Below are 18,638 nucleotides of genomic sequence, written 5' to 3'. Positions count from 1 at the left end.
TCTTCTATCAGAGTATGCCTTTCACTGGTACACAATGTAGAAAAAGAAGACTCCGTAGTAGGACCTTATGATCCAGAGGAACCAAATTTGCAACTTTTAGGTATCACAGGATGCCTCTGGATCATAAGGTCCCATTATGGAGTCTTCTTTTTCTACATTGTATACCAGGGATATTGTTATCTCCATTTCATCAAATATATACTACCACTGAGTTTGAGTTACTTTAACCAATGAAGCAAACTGTTGGAGTCACTTTCAATTTATGAACGCACACATTAAATCCAGACTTTCTGGTAAATGCACCCATATCAGTAAATTTAGCTCAATCTTTTTGCTCTTTATTTTGCCTGGAACTTGACCAAGAACTGTTTGACCTTTCACAAAACCATGTCACTGATGACAACGCCAGTGTTGATACGTGAGTTGCTAGTAAAACACATTCATATTGGATTGCATTTGTAATTCTCTCATTCAGATTGGTTCTACATACAAGTAACTGCAAGTATCTTATTATTGTATCTTCTGATAGAGCTGTGCTATAGCATTTACTTATTGAAATACACATTAATTATAAATCACTTTCCTTTTATTTTCCTTATTATACAATTAGGGCATTATATTGATTTGGAGAGAAATTTGCATAGGTAGGTAATATTACCTATGAATTTCATTTTGTAGTAGTGAAAATATTAAAAATACTAGTTATAAAAGGAGATGATGGATCTGAAAGGGCTGAGAACTGCGTGCTCCTCCTTTTAGATCAGGTCCCAAGAACTTATGTGTAGACATGCCTGTGATGAACCAAAGTAGATCTTGAGTACATCTGCCAAATCAAGTCATTTGTTATCACTCTTCTGAAAGTCAGCTATATTTAGGTAGAGAAGTCAGGGTCTTGTTGTTACTTATTAATACAAAGCCATGAAGGATGATATTAGTAAACAGACAAACCGACAACAGCACTGAAGAACTGCTTCACAGATGCAACAAAAGCAAACTATTTTGTGTTTGAGGGAGGCCTCGGAAAGAAATCTTTTTTGTCTCTGTGCATCACTGAGGACTGTGGAAGCCAGGAGAGTGCTTTCTTGTTTCCCTTGTCTGTGTGATCTGAATCCCAAGTCCATGGTTAGATAATAAATGGGAGAATGCCAAGCAAATGCTACCACCCCTCCTCTCCTTTCTCAAATAGACTCTTGAGGAGGCTCTGAAAGTGGGGAGGAAGAGTCCACATTTGATTTGTGAATTAAGGGTAGATACTGTAGTTTTGGTTTGCTGTTCAGTGTAGGTTTATTCCATGACATGCCAGGGGCACGTGGGTCAGCCTGGGAGCAGCACCCCATCCACTTGCCCACTTAACTCTTCTTCTGGCAGAATCTCAACTCTCGTCACTTTCTCAGGGAAACCCATCTTCACCTAACAGTCTGGCTTGATTCCTCAGTCATGGATTTCTTTACAAGTATTTTTTTCCCCTGTGAACCCTTATCTCAGTCTGTAATTACATTCATTAGTGGTGATTATTTATGTCAGACATCTCCTAAGACTAGGTATCTTGGATATTTATGCTCCCCCTTTCATATTGTGTCTAGCCAGCATCTGGTACAAAGTCAGCACTCAGTTCATAGTTGTTGAATGAATAAGCGTGCATGCATGCTAAGTTGCTTCAGTCCCATTCCACTCTTTGCAACTCTATGGACTGTAGCCCACCAGGCTCCTCTGTCCATGGGGATTCTCCAGGCAGCAAGAATCTGGAATGGGTTGCCATTTCCTTCTCCAGGAATGAATAAGCATTTGCTCCAAATTCCACAAATATTAACACTTTACTATGATTACGTATATTACTGTTGTTTGTGTATCCCATGGTGTTTGACAGCTGGGTCTTCTATCTGTTGAAGAGCATGGTAACTGGATTTTGTAGAAATGAGCGAGTCAACTGATGGAAACCCTCAAAAGCCCAATTAATGCAATAGTTTAAGACCTTTTCTTCTCCTGTAACGCTGCTGCATCTCCTTCCTCCCCAAATCAAAACCCAATGTTTGAATTTTAACGATGGGGTTCTGCGTGTCTAGTTGGAAGGTAGGTGGAGAACAAGGTGAAACGGCCAGAGCCCCACGTCCCTACCCTCCAAGCGTTTCACAAAAACTAGTTAAAGAAGGAGTCAGGGCCTCCCTGTATTAAACAAAGAGAGCACCAGCTTTGCGGTCCCTGACCAGGTGGGATAATTTGAAGAGCTGGGCGGATTCTGGATTAGGGAGAGGTTTAGAGGAAGGCGTGTGGTCCAACCTCCTGGTTTGAAATTGGCTACAAGCGAATGTAGCCTTTATTGCCCCTCGGGTGTATCCACAGGGAGTTCTCACGAGGTTGTGTGTGTGTGGGGGTGAGACAGGGCGATGGGAGGGGTCACGATCAGCAACCCCCCCACCCCTCGCCAGCCCAGGGGCCTCTAAACGAGCACGCCTTGCGTGGGGGCAGGGTGGGTGGCCCGGGGGCCAGGTCCCGCTAGCCCGGGCGCAGTGGCAGGTGCCGAAAGCAGGCGGCAGTCTGACCCCACCGTGGCGCGTCCGGTGCGGGAGCCGGCGAGCACCCCGAGCCGCGGGCTGCGAGGCGCGGCCGCGGGCGGCAGGAGGCAGCGTCGGCCCAGGCGGCGCGGCGGCGAGCGAGGCAGCGCGCGGTGATGTCAGTGGCGGCCCGGCTGGCAGCAGCCGGTACTTCCTGTATAAAGGCGGGCGGGCTCGGCTGCAAACCCTACTAGCCAGTGTCAGCCTCTCGGCGGGAGGAGGAGGAGAAGGCGGAGGAGGAGGAGCAGGGGGAGGGCTGTCAAATTCGGAGCCAGATTTTTTTCCCTTCCCTTGGCAATCCCTTCCGCTTCCCCGGCTCCTGGCGTGACATCTGCGGACCGGGGGACCTGTATGTGTGTGCGCGCGAAGGAGCGGAAGAATGGCAGTGCTCAAACTCACTGACCAGGTAGGGGGCGGCGGCGCCGGCGGGCGGGACGCGCGGGCGCAGGGCGGCGCGGAGCCCCGGCGGGGGGATGGGGGCGCGGCACGGAGCGCGCCCGCGAGCTGTTTACTCGCGGCAAAGGGGAGGAGTGTGTGCTGCCGCCGGCTGCTCCGAAAGCCGGCGGCTGCAGCCCTCCTCCCCGGCTCGGTCCCCGCCCTGGGTCGTCGGAACTGCGCGCTCGGCTCGGCGGCCGGGGCGCCCCGGGGACTGGGGAAGGGGCCGCGGGGCTCTCGCTGGCGTGCGGGGGTGCGTTGTCCGCGGGCTCGGGCTGGGCAGGGGGAGGGGAGGCTCGAGGTGCTCCTCCGGCGCTGCGCAGCTTGGGCTCCGCCAGCCCTGGCGGGCCGGAGGAAGGTTGGTGCGCGCCGCCGGGAGGAGGAAGGTGGATGGAGAGAGAGAAGGATCGCAGCCTGGGACCCTTTTCCCAGCCAAGCTGGAGACCGGCCCAGACCGCGGCTCTCGTGTGGTCGGGCTGTCTTCATCCTTTTGACATGACACTCTGACTTCCTCTTTAGTAGCCCAGAGGCTGTGCGTGCGTGGTGCACGATGGAGATCTCTGGCACGGCTGTCCCTAGAGGAGGTGAAGTTCGGCCCGGGGTTCCACTCACAGACGGTGGGCTACCCTCTGCCTGTGTTCATGCGCTTTGTCGCTTTCCGGCTAAGCCATAGCACGGGGTAGCTCTGGAGCCCTTTGCTTGGAGAGGTGGGGATGTTTGCTGCCTCAGTTGACAGTCCTCGCTGGAGGTCCGTGGCACGAAACACCCCTACCTTTGCGGACGCTGCTGCTCTGAGGGCATTGACACTCACAAGCGCCCAACCAAGTTGTATGACAAAACTCTGTAACTCCTACGAAAAAAGGAAACAGCTTGCTTTTATTTCTTTTGCCATTTATTCATGGATAGTGAAATGAACATTGTTTTGCGGTCCTGGTAGGCGGAGAGGCAGACTTAACTTTGACACAGGCGGTCAAACATGCCAGTCCTTGGTGTTTAAACATCTCATACTTCTCAAGTGGGTTGCATCTGGTGCCTCGCTGTCCTCAGTGTCCAGCCAGAACTTCCTGAGACTTAAGTGCAATCAATCACCACATTAATTTGTTCTCCTGTCTTTAGAGTCAAAGTTTTGCTTTGCTTTCTATAAGTATTTACAGGCTTTTAAAATTTTCTTTTTATATGGGGGAGGGATCACTGAATTAAAATTAACGTTATCGTTAAATTTAGCAGGAGGAGCAGCTGGTAGTGATGAATCTACTTGTTTCCATTGGTTCCAGAGCATTTAAGAGTACTTGTAAGTTGATATTAGTTTAGCCCTCTCCCCAACCCCCCACCTTTTAGTCACATACTTTGACAACTGCTGGACATTTGCTTGTTTTAATCTTTAGATTTTAGTCTGCCTTGGTCATGTTATCTTTGTCATTGCAAGTTACTATACTTCTCTGTTAATTTCTAAATATTCATCTTCAAAGTACACAAAATGCTTCTAATAGGTGTTGTCCTTTTCACATACACAAAAGAATTTTACATAGAACTTTAGAGCTCGAAGTGATACCAAAGGTGATCTTCACCCAAATCCTTAATTTTTTAACGAAGAAACTTAGGTCTAGACAAGGGAAGCATGTCTTCCTCAAGGACACGGCTCTTGACTTGTAGGGCAGAGATGCACTCCTGTCTCCTGCCTTCCAGATTTGTCCTTTCTTCTAGGGATGGTTAAGATAACCTTCTGTCTGGTCATTGGCTGTGTTGAAACGCTGACAAGAAGGCATCCTCTGCTAAATCAGGATCAACACTGGTGGAAAGTATTTTTTGATCTTAGAAAGTTATTCTCCAGGACTTATCCGAGTAGAATTTTCAAAGAGTTTCTCTTTTAAAGTGTTTTTGAATACATCCCCACCCTTCCCCCAACAAACTAGTCTCACTGTGGAGGGCAAGAAAGGGTTGTATAATGTTTATTTGATTCCATCTCCTGATGCATAACAGGGAACTAAGGAGCTCTAAGATTCATGAGCACCTAGAAGTTGACAGCCTATGGGGCAAAAAGCCTGAGGGAGAGGAGGTGGACTGGGTGGGGTAGAGTGGTGAACAGTTACGGTTTCTGGGAGGCTTTAGGTCCAGGAAGTGTGTGGTCTTTCTTGCCTTATATAGTCTTACCTTTCAGTTTGAAACTCTAAATTCTTAGAAGCTGATTCTTAACCTCATCAGAGGCTTAAAAACCCTTTGCTTAAACTCCTACTGCAGGAGCTTTTCTTCACCATTATGGTAGGGAGCCACCTGCTTCAAATTTGGACCTTAGAATTTGTGGAAATGCCTAGTACTCCACTCAGCTGTGTATGAAAACAATCACGTGTTGATTCCCTCTCATTTGTTTAATGCCCTGTTTGCAAGGTAGATCTTGTTTTTGTCAGAGTTCTTGGACTTTTAGTATGAGGACACATTCTTGTGTTAGTAACCTGAATCACTAGTTGTCTTGGCTTTTTTGTTTTATTATTTAGGTTTTTGTTTGTTTTTGAGTTTTATACTTTGTTTAATTGACATAACATTGATTTATAATAGATAAGTTTCATGTGTACATAAAAGAATTGACAGTTCCTGTCCTGCTGAAACTGGGTACAGGAGCTTGCTGGCGATGGTGGTCACTTCCTCAGTAGTCAGTCCCTTGCTGACATCTCTATCATGCAAGAGGAGGAAAATGCCTTTTCCTAGCTCTGTTTTGGGAGAGTTAAAAGAAAGGAGGAAGGGAGAGGCAAGTGTGGGGTTTAGCTTTTGGTTTTTTTATTTTTTTACTATGAAAAGGAACTAGGAGCTATTGCTGCAAATAGACTTGGCATTGAGCACTTCTGCATTTGTAACTGTGTCTCTTCTGTCTTCCCCTTCACACAATACACATCATTTTTCTTACAGCGTTAGGGGGACCAATCTTGCTGGTTTGCCAAGACTGAGGGATTTTCAAGGATATGGGACTTTTGGTACTAAAACCAGGAAATTCTAGGCAAATCAGGACAAGCTGATCACCCTGTAAGCACAGAACACACTCACCTATGTAATTAACATAACAAGGTAATTATTTCCTCATCGATGGATATTGAGATGTTTATATCTTTGTAAAGTGAGATAATTTTAGGTTTGGGAAGAATTTTTTTACATCTAAATGTAATATATCTTAGTTCAAGATAGATGTGAAATTCCTTGCAATATTGAACTTTATGGGATGAGGAGGGTGTTCTTTATGTCATACAGTGAAGGCATGGCAGTGCTTTTAAGAATGTGGTCATATCTTCAACCTGGCCTGGTGCCCCCTCCCCAAAGTTTTTCAAAGTTCTGAAGCAGAATGGTAAGTTCTGTTGGACCTTTGAAATGTTCACCATTCTTTCCTGAATTTGCTAATGACAGCAGAATGCCATCTCCTTCTCCAGGACTCTTGCTATAGGTGGCCCTTTTTGGAGCTTCCTGCCTGGAGGCCTTCTGGTTTGGTGTCCTCTTGCCAAGTCCTGGCTCACATTTTAGTCATTCACCTCCTTGCCAAAGGCAATGGCTGGCAGCTGTGGCAGTGGCAAGAAACTGGAAATCCTGCAACTTTGAAAGCAGCATTTCTAGCCCCTAGTGTGGGGCACGTTACATATTTTACTGGGCTGCCCTTGTCCTTCCAGCAGCACTGGGCTTATAGCAAACTCTGTGTCCAGTCCTGCCTTCAGCAGAGAAGGGAAAATAAAAGCTTCATTCTTTGGACCCTTCTCTGGTTGTTTTGAGATGCAGTCACGTGGTTTGGGGAGTGCACTTGAGGACTGGTGTTTCATGGCAGAGACCTAATAATGGCTTACATTATGGTGATCTTATTATATGCTGGGCCCTTGCCGTGAATCATCTGTCTTAATCCTCACAGCCATACGAGGAGGTAGGTGGTGGTGTGATTCCTGCTTTACAGATGAATAAAGAGGCTAATTGACTTGTTCGAGGTCACACACCCAGTAAGTGATGGAGTGCAGTGTCCTGCACAGCAGTCTGATTGCACAGGTGGGGCTCTAACCACATGGCTGAACTTATAATAGTTGAAAGGGCAGTGTAGCTGAAGCCCTCACAGATGCCTGCTGTTATTTACCGGGAAGCCATCAGGTGAGCCAGACGCCCACAGTCCTAGCTTGGGGGCCAGACCAAGGTATGGCAGAGTCAGGAGCTATTCTGAGGTCTCTACTCCTGTCAGACTAGTGCCCGGCTTATCCTGTTTGCCTTTCACCTCCCTACCCTGGAGAATGATGTGTTGATTGGTGACTTGGTGACTTTTTTTTTTTTTTCTTGGTCATTAGCAAATGAACTATGATCATTGTAGAAAAATCAGAAAGCTGGATAACCAAAAAGAACACCTGTTTAAACCGTCTGAAGTCTCTATATCTGTATACTCAGAGCTACTCTTGACAGCTTGATATATTTGCTTCTAGTCTTATGTCTAGGTAGCCAGGTAAGAATTTAAAATTTTCCACCTGATGATATCTTTCTCTTGAGCATAAAGGTTATACCTATGATGTTTAGACCAATGGCTTTTCCAAATAAAGTGAAATTTATGCCTGTCAATAAACAACTGGCAGCTTTAGTGTAAATACAACAGCAGTACACAAGGTCTAGCCTTGGATTGACTGAAACTTTTTTTAAGGTTTCAACTTTTACTTCCTCTTTTTCTCTAAACAGAGAGTAAATATAAACTCAAAAAAGGCACACTTGTTTGTGCCAGCAACAGGCCTAAAACATTTTTTAAAGAGATTTCTGTGTCATCAATATAATGTGAATTTTTATAGGTGAAAGTAGAACATGAAATAATTTAAAAATAGGGGCTACAGAAATCTGATAATCCCATGGTTTCCAAACTTGCATAAACTATAGTTCTCCTTTTTGTTTTTTTCCCAAGGAAAATTCCATATTGAAGCTCGATATATAATAGAGGTTGGTGGGAGTGGTAGTGAGGCCCTTTCAAGGATTGTTTGGGTTTAGTATTATTTGAAAACGCCATGTAAAACTGCTGGTGACTGGGTCAGTTTTTTTTTTTTTTTCCTGAAACACCATGTACTCAAAAAACAGATATGTGTTTATGGTTGATTAGGAGTTGGATGGCCATATTATTTTGATTCAAACTGGGACACTTTTGAGAATGATATGGGGTACTATTAAATATTAAGTTGAGGAAACAGGTGTGGATGTCCCCAGTAAACCTGGACACATGGTCACACCACATAGACTATGTTTGCTCACTTCAGACTTAACAGTACTAGTGAGACTAGTCACTCTCTTTCCAGTCAGATTTACACTGAACAGGTATAATAAAGACTATTTTATGACCTTATATAAAGCCAGAGTTGGAAACTGGGTTTTTTCTCATGCGTTAGCTCCGACCAGTTAGCTGGGAACAGGTGGATGTGTGTGGGGAGTGGAGATTGCAGGAGGAATAAGTCAGAAGCACTGTGGCTCTTGCAGCTGGAGATGGGGAAAATGTGATGATTGATAATCAGTGTTTGCAGTGGACATAGGATAAGGGAGAGGTGACATATTTTGTGCCTTAGCCAACCCTTGGCCAGTCAGATTAACCTCTGTGGGCCTGAGGCTCCTCTTTATAAAATGAAGAGAGTGGACTGGCTGCCTCTCCAGTGCCCGGGCTCCACCCCCTTGCTGTGTGACTCACCCCTCCATGGGTAGTGGTGGTGCTGGTGGTATAGTGGCCAAGGAGGGTGTATGCAGATGAACTCTAATTGAGCTCTCCAGGTAACCGAGTCAAACAGTTAACATCCAGTTCCAAAGTCAGTAATTTGGGAACGGATTCCTGCCCTGTCCCCACTTTTATAGATCATCCAGGATGATCTAAGATTATTCATTTTATAGATGATCAGTTTTATGGACTGTTCCTTTACTACCCTTTTGCCAACATCATCTTCGCCTTGTGCTCTGCCATCAGAAGTCAGGAGAGCAGGTATTTTTTTTCAGTGTTCATGCTTCTAAGAGAGTTGGTAGCCCAAGTGGTTGAAATTAATAACTCACAACTCTAGTTTTTTATGATGATATCATAACTTTTAACGCTTCTTTCACTTGTCTCTCCTTTTGAAAACTGAAAATTGTCTAGTACTCTTAATTGGGCCAAGCAAAGAAAATAATCATGTAGTCTACCTTTGGGCCATTTTAAGCTCTACTAAGTCAATGTTTGCCTATATTTCTTGGTTTTCATTTGTCTCTAATCCCCTCATTCACACCCCTGTGTAACTTTCTAAGGTATCTTATTTTTTTTTTAATTTTATTTATTTATTTGGCTTCATTCTGGGTCTGTTCTGGGTCTTTGTTGCTGTGTGGGCTTTTCTCTAGTTGTGGCAAGCGAGGGCTACTCTAGTTGTGTGGGCTTCTCATTGTAGTGGCTTCTTTTGTTGCAGAGCATCGACTTTAGAGCACAGGCCCAATAGCTGTGGTGCACTGGCTTAGTTGCTCCGCAGCATGTGGGATCTTCCTGGATCAGGGATCGAACCTATGTTTCATGCAACATTTAATCACAGTTATAACCTGTTTCTAAAGATTTCTATGCTAAATTGCTTTAATTTTGCTTTCATTTATTTTTAAAATAACTCTTGACTAGGAATACAAAGATCTGGATTCTACTCATGGTTCTTTTTCTCATAGTTGTGTAGCTTTGGACAACTCCTGGCGTTAGATTCTTTGTTACATGGGAGTGGGTGGGTGGAGAGTCTTCTAAATTCTTCCAGCATTCTCACATTCTGAGAGAGCACCCCAGGTACTTCAGTATCAACCTCTTCTAAAGTCATGGAATCTGGTTTCAAAAAGTATCTGCCTTCCATGAACTTCTGATTTTCCTTCCAGCACCCACAGTTCTGCCTAAGAATCAGGGGTCCTTTCCCCTAAAATGCCATCTTCTAGGGCATATTCAGAGCCCTTAGGGCTTTTCTCAGTGTGGCCTTTGAGACTCCTTGAGCCTCTTGCGGGCAAGGAGAGCAAACTTGTAGACCCCAGGTTTTTCTGTTGAGAGCTGTGGTGATCTAGGGCCGCTGTAGTCTTCAGAAGAGGGGGCTGCTTTAGCTAACAGCTTGGATGCTCTTAATCCTCTTCTGTTGAACTCCACCATAACATCTGGGTCTAACAAGTCTGTTTCCCAACCATTGGCCCCACCCAGATACTGTGTGCAATGGGCCCAAAGACCACAGACTTTTACAAGGAGGGAATTCCTACATATGATCAACCTCCTCTGGATTGTAGGTACGCTCAGTCTGTGGAAGAAACTTGTTTTGGTATCTAAGACTGGCAGAATGAAGAGAAAGATGGGAAGTGAACACAGGACAAGTGTTACAATAGAAAGCCAGGCAGAAATTCAGGTCAACTGAGACAAGTCCACCATCCAATTATTGTTAAACAGTGGTCTCCAAGAAAAGAGGGGACACCTCCTCTCCAGGGGTGAGTGGGATGTCTTATTGAGTTTGAGAAAGGAAATATTAGAATATTTCTTTAAAAAATCCTTTTTTTTTGTTGTTGTATTTTTAATATATGTTGTATACTGGTACTATAAAACCCTCTTAGCTGTCTTTTCCACTTTTTGCCACCTAGGCCAGACTATCTCTCAGATTATTGCAGTAGCATTCTGACCAGTCTTCCCCATCCAGCCTTGGCCCCTGGACTCTATTCAGCATAGCCGTCAGCGGGATGGATCTGAGGTCACGTAGCTTCCCTGTTCAAAGCCCTCCAGTCTCAGCCAGAGTAAAACCTGTTGTCTGGAGTGTCACTCCGGGTCCCCTCCACTCGCCTCTGCCACTCATCTGTGCAGCCATGTCTCTTCTGGTCTCTCCCTGGCTCCAGCGCACCAGCCTCCTCACCATTCAGTGTGTAATAGAGCTCTGCTGAGCACAGCCCTTAACATTTGGGTTAGCAGGTGAGCTGGGGGGCCCAGGAAACACGCTGGGGGCTCTGTCCTGCAGGGCTCCAGAGCCCTCCCCAAGGCCACCCACTAGCCTTGGCCCAGGCCTTGAGGCAGCAGTTAAGCTCTCCCCCATCCCTGTCTCTGCAACCTAATAGCAGCAGCAGTCTGCATAGGTTGCAGTCTGTGGGACCTGTGTTCCCTCTACCCCACTTTGGGTGGCCTGAGGAACCTGAGGGCCAGTTGTGTCCTGGGCGCGCGGCTTCATCAGTGATGATGGCTGGGCAGGATCTGGGGACCTGGCCCTGAGGGAGCTGCCAACTGAGATCTCTCTTCTCTTAGCCAGGACCTGGACCTCAAAAGGTGACAGTTGAGCCTTGGGACTTTGTCCTTTCTTGTCAGAACAGAGAATAATGTTTGGTGAAGATTTACAGGAACATTGTTACCTGACCATGGCTTGACTTCAAGAGCAAAGGATCTGACACCAAGAAGTTTGCAACAACTAACCAGGCACCTCCCTCACCTTTCCTAGAAAAGAGCTTTCCTAAAAGCTTTTGGGGAGTTTGGGGTTTTTAAAAGCATGAGCCACCTGTCTCCTTGGCGGGGCCCTGCAGTGAACCTTGCTCTGTTCCAAGCTCCGTTTTGGTACTGTTTGACCTCACTGTGCTTTGGGCACAGGTACAGGGTTTCAGTAACAATTGGTCATGCCAGGTACACTCCTGCCTCAGGCCCGACTTCCTAAATGCTGAACAGAATGAACAACAACAACAATCTTTGCTCTATTACTTACAAGCATTTGGAACAGTGTAATGCACACAGTGAATGCTCAATAACTATTTGAGTGAAATAAATATGTATGTATGTGTATATGTTTATATGTTCATGTTCAAAAGATTTTTACTCATGAGGTACTCAAAAATTTGGAAAGGCTTCTGTAAGCAGAGCTTGTTGGGTTTCCATTCAAAAGAGTAAATTTTTGGCCCCAGTTCAGTTCAGTTACTCAGTCGTGTCTGACTCTTCGCCACCCCATGGACTGCAGCACACCAGGCTTCCCTGTCCATCACCACCTCCTGGACCCTACTCAAACTCATGTCCATTGCGTTAGTGATGCCATCCAACCATCTCATCTTCTGTCATCCCTTCTCCTCCTGCCTTCAATGTTTCCCAGCATCAGGGTCTTTTCCAATGAGTTCGTTCTTCGCATCACGTGGCCAAAGTATTGGAGTTTTAGCTTCAGCATCAGTCTTTCCAATGAATATTCATGACTGGTTTCCTTTAGGATTGACTGGTTTGATCTTGCAGTCCAAGGGACTCTCAAGAGTTTTCTCCAACACCACAGTTCAAAAGCATCATTTCTTCAGCACTCAGCTCTCTTTATAGTCCAACTCTCACATCCATACATCAGTTGGCCCCATCACAAGATAAAATATCACTTTTTTTTGGTCTTTTTTTTTCTTGTTTCCCCTCTCTTTAAATTTGGATGGAGAGAGGTTTACGTTGTATTTAGTTCTGAGCAAGTTCCATTTCTTCACAGGGAAAGTATCAGGGTGACGCTAGGAAAAGGGACCCTAAATATTTTGGGAAGGGACACTCACACCCATTGCGAAGTGTATCTTCCATGTATTCAAACCATCAAGGAGTGTTTGAACCATCTCCATGGCAGTAATTCTGTTGGAGTCCTCTACTCCTCTTCTTTCCCTAAAGGATAAGAACAGATAAGACTAGAGAGAATTGGTAATGAGGAGACAAGATAATGGGGAAACAGTGTCAGACTTTATTTTTTTGGGCTCCAAAATCACTGCAGATGGTAATTGCAGCCATGAAATTAAAAGACGCTTACTCCTTGGAAGGAAAGTTATGACCAACCTAGACAGCATATTAAAAAGCAGAGACATTACTTTGTCAACAAAGGTCTGTCTAGTCAAGGCTATGGTTTTTCCAGTGGTCATGTCTGGATGTGAGAGTTGGACTATAAGGAAAGCTGAATGCCAAAGAGTTGGTGCTTTTGAACTGTGGTGTTGGAGAAGACTCTTGAGAGCCCCTTGGACTGCAAGGAGATCAGTCCTGGGTGTTCATTGGAAGGACTGATGTTGAAGCTGAAATTCCAATACTTTGGCCACCTGATACGAAGAACTGACTCATTAGAAAAGACCCTGATGCTGGGAAAGATTGAGGGCAGGAGAAGAAGGGGATGACAGAAGATGAGATGGTTGGATGGTATCACCGACTCAATGGACATGAGTTTGGGTAAACTCTGGGAGTTGGTGATGGACAGGGAAGCCTGGCGTGCTGCAGTTCATGGGGTTGCAAAGAGTTGGACATGACTGAGCAACTGAACTGAAGACAAGATAATACTCATACTTTATGTGATTTGATCCTAATATCATCTCTATGAAAGACTGGCTGTTATCATTCTATTTTACAGATGATGAAAATGAGATCTGAGAGGTTAAGTAAGTATGAGTCTGGGATTCAATACATCTGGGCAAGCTTGACTTCAAGTACACTTTCTTAACCACTATGCTTCTGGACTCCTGAAATAGGTGTAGCATCACAAGAGACCCTTTTCCTCCTGGAGCTCATGGTCTTGTTAGAGATGACGTTGAATGCCTTATATATGGAAGACCTTCCTCAAATCTTTATTCAGTACATGTGCGCTATTGTTCTCAAAACAGTTATAGTGCAGGTTTAGACTACATTTTGGGGGTACTAATTAGGGACTCCAGGAGTCCAGAGATGGGTAAAGGTTTCAGGGAGCTAGAGTGAGTCCAACTGGTCCTTGAAGAAAGAAATTATTTAAGCAGCAAGATGGGGGTGGAAGGCATCCCAGATGAGTGACATACCATGTATTTAAGGACTGTGTATTTACTGAAACACGGGGTTCATTCTAGTAAGGCAGAAGAACTAAAGAACTAATAGTTAATGTGCATACTTGGTAGGAGAGGTGTATGTATATTATTAACAATGAATCTTTCTCACTTGAGTTCTTCTGATAGGTACTATGTTTCCTATCTTGGAGACCTAAATGAGTTTGCATTTGGACAGAGCTCATTATTTCCGTTTGTTGCTTAGGCATGATCTTTTAAAAACTAACTTGAACCCTAGTTTGTTCCAAAAATACTATAACATAAGGTAAGGTGTTACCTATGGGTCTTCTGTCTCCATGACACCCTCTAGTACTTGAATAGAATGCTGCATATATTACTTGTCATGGCAACATTTTTTGGACAAACATGTATCTTGGAGTAGCATGGACCTCATTGAAAGAGACTGGATAGTCTTCATAGTGTGGGACATTGATGGAATAATGTAGTAGGTCTAGAGATGGCCTGTTTTTAACCTAACACATTTAAAAAAAATCATTGTTGTGCTGGGTTTTTGTTGCTGCATGGGCTTTTCTCTAGTTGTGGTGAGCAGCGGTTACTCTGTAGTTGCTGTGCACAGGCTTCTCATTGTTGGCTTCTCTTATTATGGAGCACGGGCTCTCGGACACTTGGGCTTCAGTAGTTGCGGTGTATGGGCTTAGTTGCTCCGTGGCACGTGGGATCTTCCTGGACTGGGTATCGAATCTGTGTTTCCAGCATTTGAAGGTGGAAATCCTAGGGACGGCGGAGCCTGGTGGGCTGCTGTCCATAGAGTCGCACAGAGTCGGACATGACTGAAGCGACTTTCCATTTCCATTCTTTACCACTGAGCCACCAGGGAAGCCTTAATACATTTTTTAAGTTAAAAAAAAAAAAATTAAGTAAAAAATGCCGACTATGGGGATTCTAAAACAAGACCTCATTTCTTTCAAAAAAAAAAAATTCAAGAAAAAAGAAAGATGGAGGGGAAATACATGGATTAAACAAGAATTAAGACTAATTGGATTCTGATGCAAACTAACATACCTCTAAGAGGTGGTTGGAGAAATTTGGATCCTGACTGGCTATTTGATGACTTAAAGTATGAAGATGGTATTGTGGTTATGTTTAAAAAGAGGATCCTTATCATAGAAAACAAGGAACCCCCCGCAGACCCTTAATATTTGACCAGGACACTTAAAATATTTTAGTGACTTACTCTTTCTGGAAATGGTTTCTCTTTCTTTTAACTTCTTCCTGTTCCTTTTGTACCTTTTCTGAGCCCTTCACTCTCACTTGATGGAATATCTTCAGTTGAATTTTTAGAATCCTTTTGATTGTCAGAAAAGCACACAATTCTGCTAGTTTCGTTGACTAAAGCACTATGCTTCTGAGTTAGTTGTGAGGTTCACCCCGCCTGTTGACTTAGTCACAGTGGCCCTCATGACTCCAGTCAGGTATTTGAGTATCTGCCTTAAAGTCACAAGAAGACCTGGCTTTGCTTTTGCGAACTCTTTCAGGGTAAGGTTTTTCCAGGGCAATTGAGATACTGGAGTTGCCAAAAATCATCTTGCTATATTAACATTTTAACTTCGTTTCTATTTAATTCCGATAGTTTTTTAAGACAGCAAGCAGTTACAGGTCTCAATTTTAATGACCTTGCTGTCCCCACCCTTGCCGCAGCCTCCCTTCTTACCTGAACGGGAAATGGGTGTTGCTCCTTGCTCCAGGGATTTCAGTGTTTCTTTAGGCGTGCTGAAATATCTTCATTTATTTCTGCAACTGTGAAAATCTTTCCCTATCCTTCTTAATTGAGTCCAGATATCAGAATAGACTATAAACTTGAAAAATGGCCAACTACAACTTGAATAAATGATACTGTCATGAAGTCATTTAGAAGCCAAGTGAATAGGGTTTTAGGTGCCTAGGAGCCTCAGTACAATTATGTCTTGGGGCCCACGAGGTGCATGTCAAGTTTAACTGCTGCTGCTGCTGCTACTAGGTCGCTTCAGTCGTGTCCAACTCTGTGCGACCCCAGAGATGGCAGCCCACCATTTCTTAGCAGTCAAGAAGGAATAATCTTGTTTTGAGGAGCTCTGTTCTTCAGCAAAGAGTCTTATGTCAAGGTTCTAGGGTGCTCTACTTCTGTATTTATAATGTTTTAAAATATTGTGACATCACAATGAGCAATTTCCAAAAATATTACATGGGAGTGGTATAGTTAAAAGGATCCTTAAATTGTTACCTGGAAATCTGGGCTATAGGAACATCTCTGCTCCTAACTAGCTGTATCAGTCTTGCCATGACACCACTTTCCTTGATGATAAAATAGGTGTAATAAATACTTGATGGGAAAGTTGTGATAATCAAGTGAGAAAAGCCTTTGTCCAGCAAGTGGCTCGTGGTAGGCATTCAATAGTCTTTGATCTCTAGTTGGTTCCTCCTCTGTCAGATTGAAGAGACTAGCTCTCTAGGGTCAATTTCAGCTCTTTAATTTCAATTAAAATATGATTTTTATTATGTTTTAAGTTTATGCCCATTTATCTGGCCGGCTTTCTCTCTAACTTAAACAAAATTAGTAGGAATGTTTTATTATTGTGAAATCTCCATCCAGAGGTTTGAATTGTAGCATTTTGGTCCTTCTTTTTTCTTTCATTTTAAACACATCAATTCACTTAATTTGACTGAAGAATCTTATGTTCAGATAGGAGAATAACTGTGCATTGAAAAAATTCTGAGGTGTTTGTAGTCATTCTTGATTTAAGTTGTCAAAAAGAACTGAAAATTACCTATAAGAATGTCACTTCCTCTTCACAGAAGTACATAACGGTGTCTTTTTCTGAGGAAGTGTGTAAGAACAAAATAGTTGATAGAGCAATCTTCGTAAAATATCATCATGATGGAATTTCTAAAAAACACTGGTAACACTGGTGTAAAACTTCAAGACTTGAATGAGTAGAATAGAAAACCCTAAATTTCTCTGAAAAAAAAAAAATGTGATTTAAAGAGTCAGATGATAGATCCTTTGTAAAAAGTCACTTTAATTTGGATTCTTTTTTCTCTTAAAACTACAGAATGCTATTTAGAGAGGAGGTAAGTTAAACATCATTGGATACATGTGTGTATTTTAATTTTAAAGTGTATTTCAGTTGAGTTTATACCCAGTGAAAGTGTAGGGCAAAATAAAAAAAAAGTGAAGGGAAAATGAAAATAAGAATTGGTACATTCCCTTTTCCAGGGGTTTGAACCCAGGTCTCCTGCATTGCAGGTGGATTCTTTACCGTTTGAGCCACCAGAGAAGCCCCACCAAAAAAAGAAAAAAGAGAAGATTAAAGAAAGAAAAAATATTAATAGGAAGAGACAAACATATTTTTTAAAAAAAGGAAGTAGGAATGAGAGGGAGGTTGACCATGTTGCTTTCTGAGGTGACTGTTGGACATGCTGTTGAATGTAGGCTGAAGGCGGCTGTCCCTTCTTTACTCTGTTCTTTAAAATAATTTTTAACATTGATCTCTGCTCTTCAGTCACATTGACCTTTTTTCTTGGAGTTCTAGGATCAGAATAACCAAAGTGGAGGTTGTTTTTTTGGCTGCAGAAGAAATGAGCAGGGCTGTGTACGCAGAGCCTCTTGATGAAAGTGAAAGAGGAGAGTGAAAAAGTTGGCTTAACACTCAACATTCAGAAAACTAAGATCATGGCATCCGGTCCCATCACTTTATGGCAAATAGATGGGGAAACAGTGGAAACAGTGGCTGATTTTATTTTTTGGGGCTCCAAAATCACTGCAGATGGTGATTGCAGCCATGAAATTAAAAGACACTTACTCTTTGGAAGGAAAGTTATGACCAACCTAGACAGCATATTAAAAAGCAGAGACATTACTTTGTCAACAAAGGTCCATCTAGTCAAGGCTATGGTTTTTGCAGTGGTCATGTATGGATGTGAGAGTTGGACTATAAAGAAAGCTGAGCACCAAAGAATTGATGCTTTTGAACTGTGGTGTTGGAGAAGACTCTTGAGAGTCCCTTGGATTGCAAGGAGATCCAACCAGTCCATCCTAAAGGAGATCAGTCCTGGGTGTTCATTGAAAGGATTGATGTTGAAGCTGAAACTCCAATACTTTGGCCACCTGATGCGAAGAGTTGACTCATTGGAAGAGACCCTGATGCTGGGAAAGATTGAGGGCAGGAGGAGAAGGGGACGACAGAGGATGAGATGGTTGGATGGTATCACCGACTCAATGGACATGGGTTTGGGTAGACTCTGGCAGTTGGTGATGGACAGGGAGACATGGCGTGCTGCGGTTTATGGGGTCACAAAGAGTCGGACATGACTGAGTGAACTGAACTGAATGTACCCAGAAGACTGCAGTCAGGCTGATGGGTATCTGGCTCATCTTTGGGTCCTCACTGCTGATAGAGAACCCTCAGAATCAGTGTAGTGGGCAGGCAACTGATAAATTGTTTTACACAGTGGGCGGGCAGATACTGAAGGCTCCTATTGCTGGTGACTAGTTTGCTGTGACATCTGCGGTGTTGAACACCCACTGCCTGTCCATTTGAGTTGAACTCAAGATGGGCATTTCTTCATCACTGCTTTACCTTTTCAATTAGACTTTCCTGAGATCTAATTCTCACCTTCATTTCTTCTGTGAATTTGCTGGGAGATCCTGGTGGTCATCACACCTCTCTGGGCCTAAGTTTCCTTTACGTGCCTAGGACATTGACTAAGATGAGCTGACCCCCCCCATCCAGTCTTCTATGACATTGACTCAGAGGCTGGCAGACTGCTCACTGTGCACAGGCCAGGTTCAGCCTACCGCCTACATGGCCTGTGAGAATAGGTTTTACATTTTTAAGTGGTTGAAAGAGATTAAAGAGTAATATTTTGACACACATGAAAATTATGACATTCACATTT

At 43.8% G+C, this 18,638-nt stretch overlaps 2 protein-coding genes across 27 annotated transcripts in view; one reads left to right on the top strand and one right to left on the bottom strand.

The window, feature by feature from the left end:
* Positions 1–1,030: 1,030 nt before the first annotated feature.
* Positions 1,031–15,841, bottom strand: LOC145542547 (uncharacterized). Of its 2 annotated transcripts, XM_081581495.1 has the most exons (3): positions 15,415–15,841; positions 12,473–12,573; positions 1,031–3,837 (listed from the first exon to the last, which is right to left on the bottom strand). In XM_081581495.1, the coding sequence occupies exon 3, from the start codon at positions 3,471–3,473 to the stop codon at positions 2,169–2,171; it is 1,305 nt and encodes a 434-aa protein (XP_081437621.1). In that variant the 5' UTR covers positions 3,474–3,837; positions 12,473–12,573; positions 15,415–15,841; the 3' UTR covers positions 1,031–2,168. The 2 variants fall into 2 exon arrangements, 1 of the variants encoding a protein (XP_081437621.1); XR_014079927.1 differs by lacking the exons at positions 1,031–3,837; positions 15,415–15,841 and adding an exon at positions 14,938–15,137 and having other exon boundaries at positions 10,481–12,573.
* The window catches only part of ANKRD44 (ankyrin repeat domain 44), a 314,879-nt gene continuing 298,671 nt past the window's right edge, over positions 2,431–18,638 (top strand). For 12 of the 25 annotated variants that reach the window (XR_014079920.1, XR_014079919.1, XM_081581483.1 and 9 more), the window contains exon 1: positions 2,719–2,958. Coding sequence is in view for 11 of the 25 variants with exons in the window: in XM_081581483.1 (XP_081437609.1) it covers positions 2,932–2,958 (27 nt within the window). In the remaining 14 variants the exon portion in view is untranslated. The other 13 variants (XM_081581477.1, XM_081581475.1, XM_081581492.1 and 10 more) reach the window with 8 other exon arrangements.

Source organism: Giraffa tippelskirchi, chromosome 3, assembly GCF_054371585.1.
Source record: "Giraffa tippelskirchi isolate mGirTip1 chromosome 3, T2T-mGirTip1v1.2.pri, whole genome shotgun sequence".
Taxonomy (NCBI): Eukaryota; Metazoa; Chordata; class Mammalia; order Artiodactyla; family Giraffidae; genus Giraffa; species Giraffa tippelskirchi.
Note: the sequence above shows the minus strand (reverse complement) of the source record. Positions and strands in the feature narration are given on the sequence as shown.

Bases quoted from the DNA above. Each gene is read 5' to 3' on its own strand.
- LOC145542547 (XM_081581495.1), bottom strand. From the start codon at position 3,473: ATGAAGACAGCCCGACCACACGAGAGCCGCGGTCTGGGCCGGTCTCCA.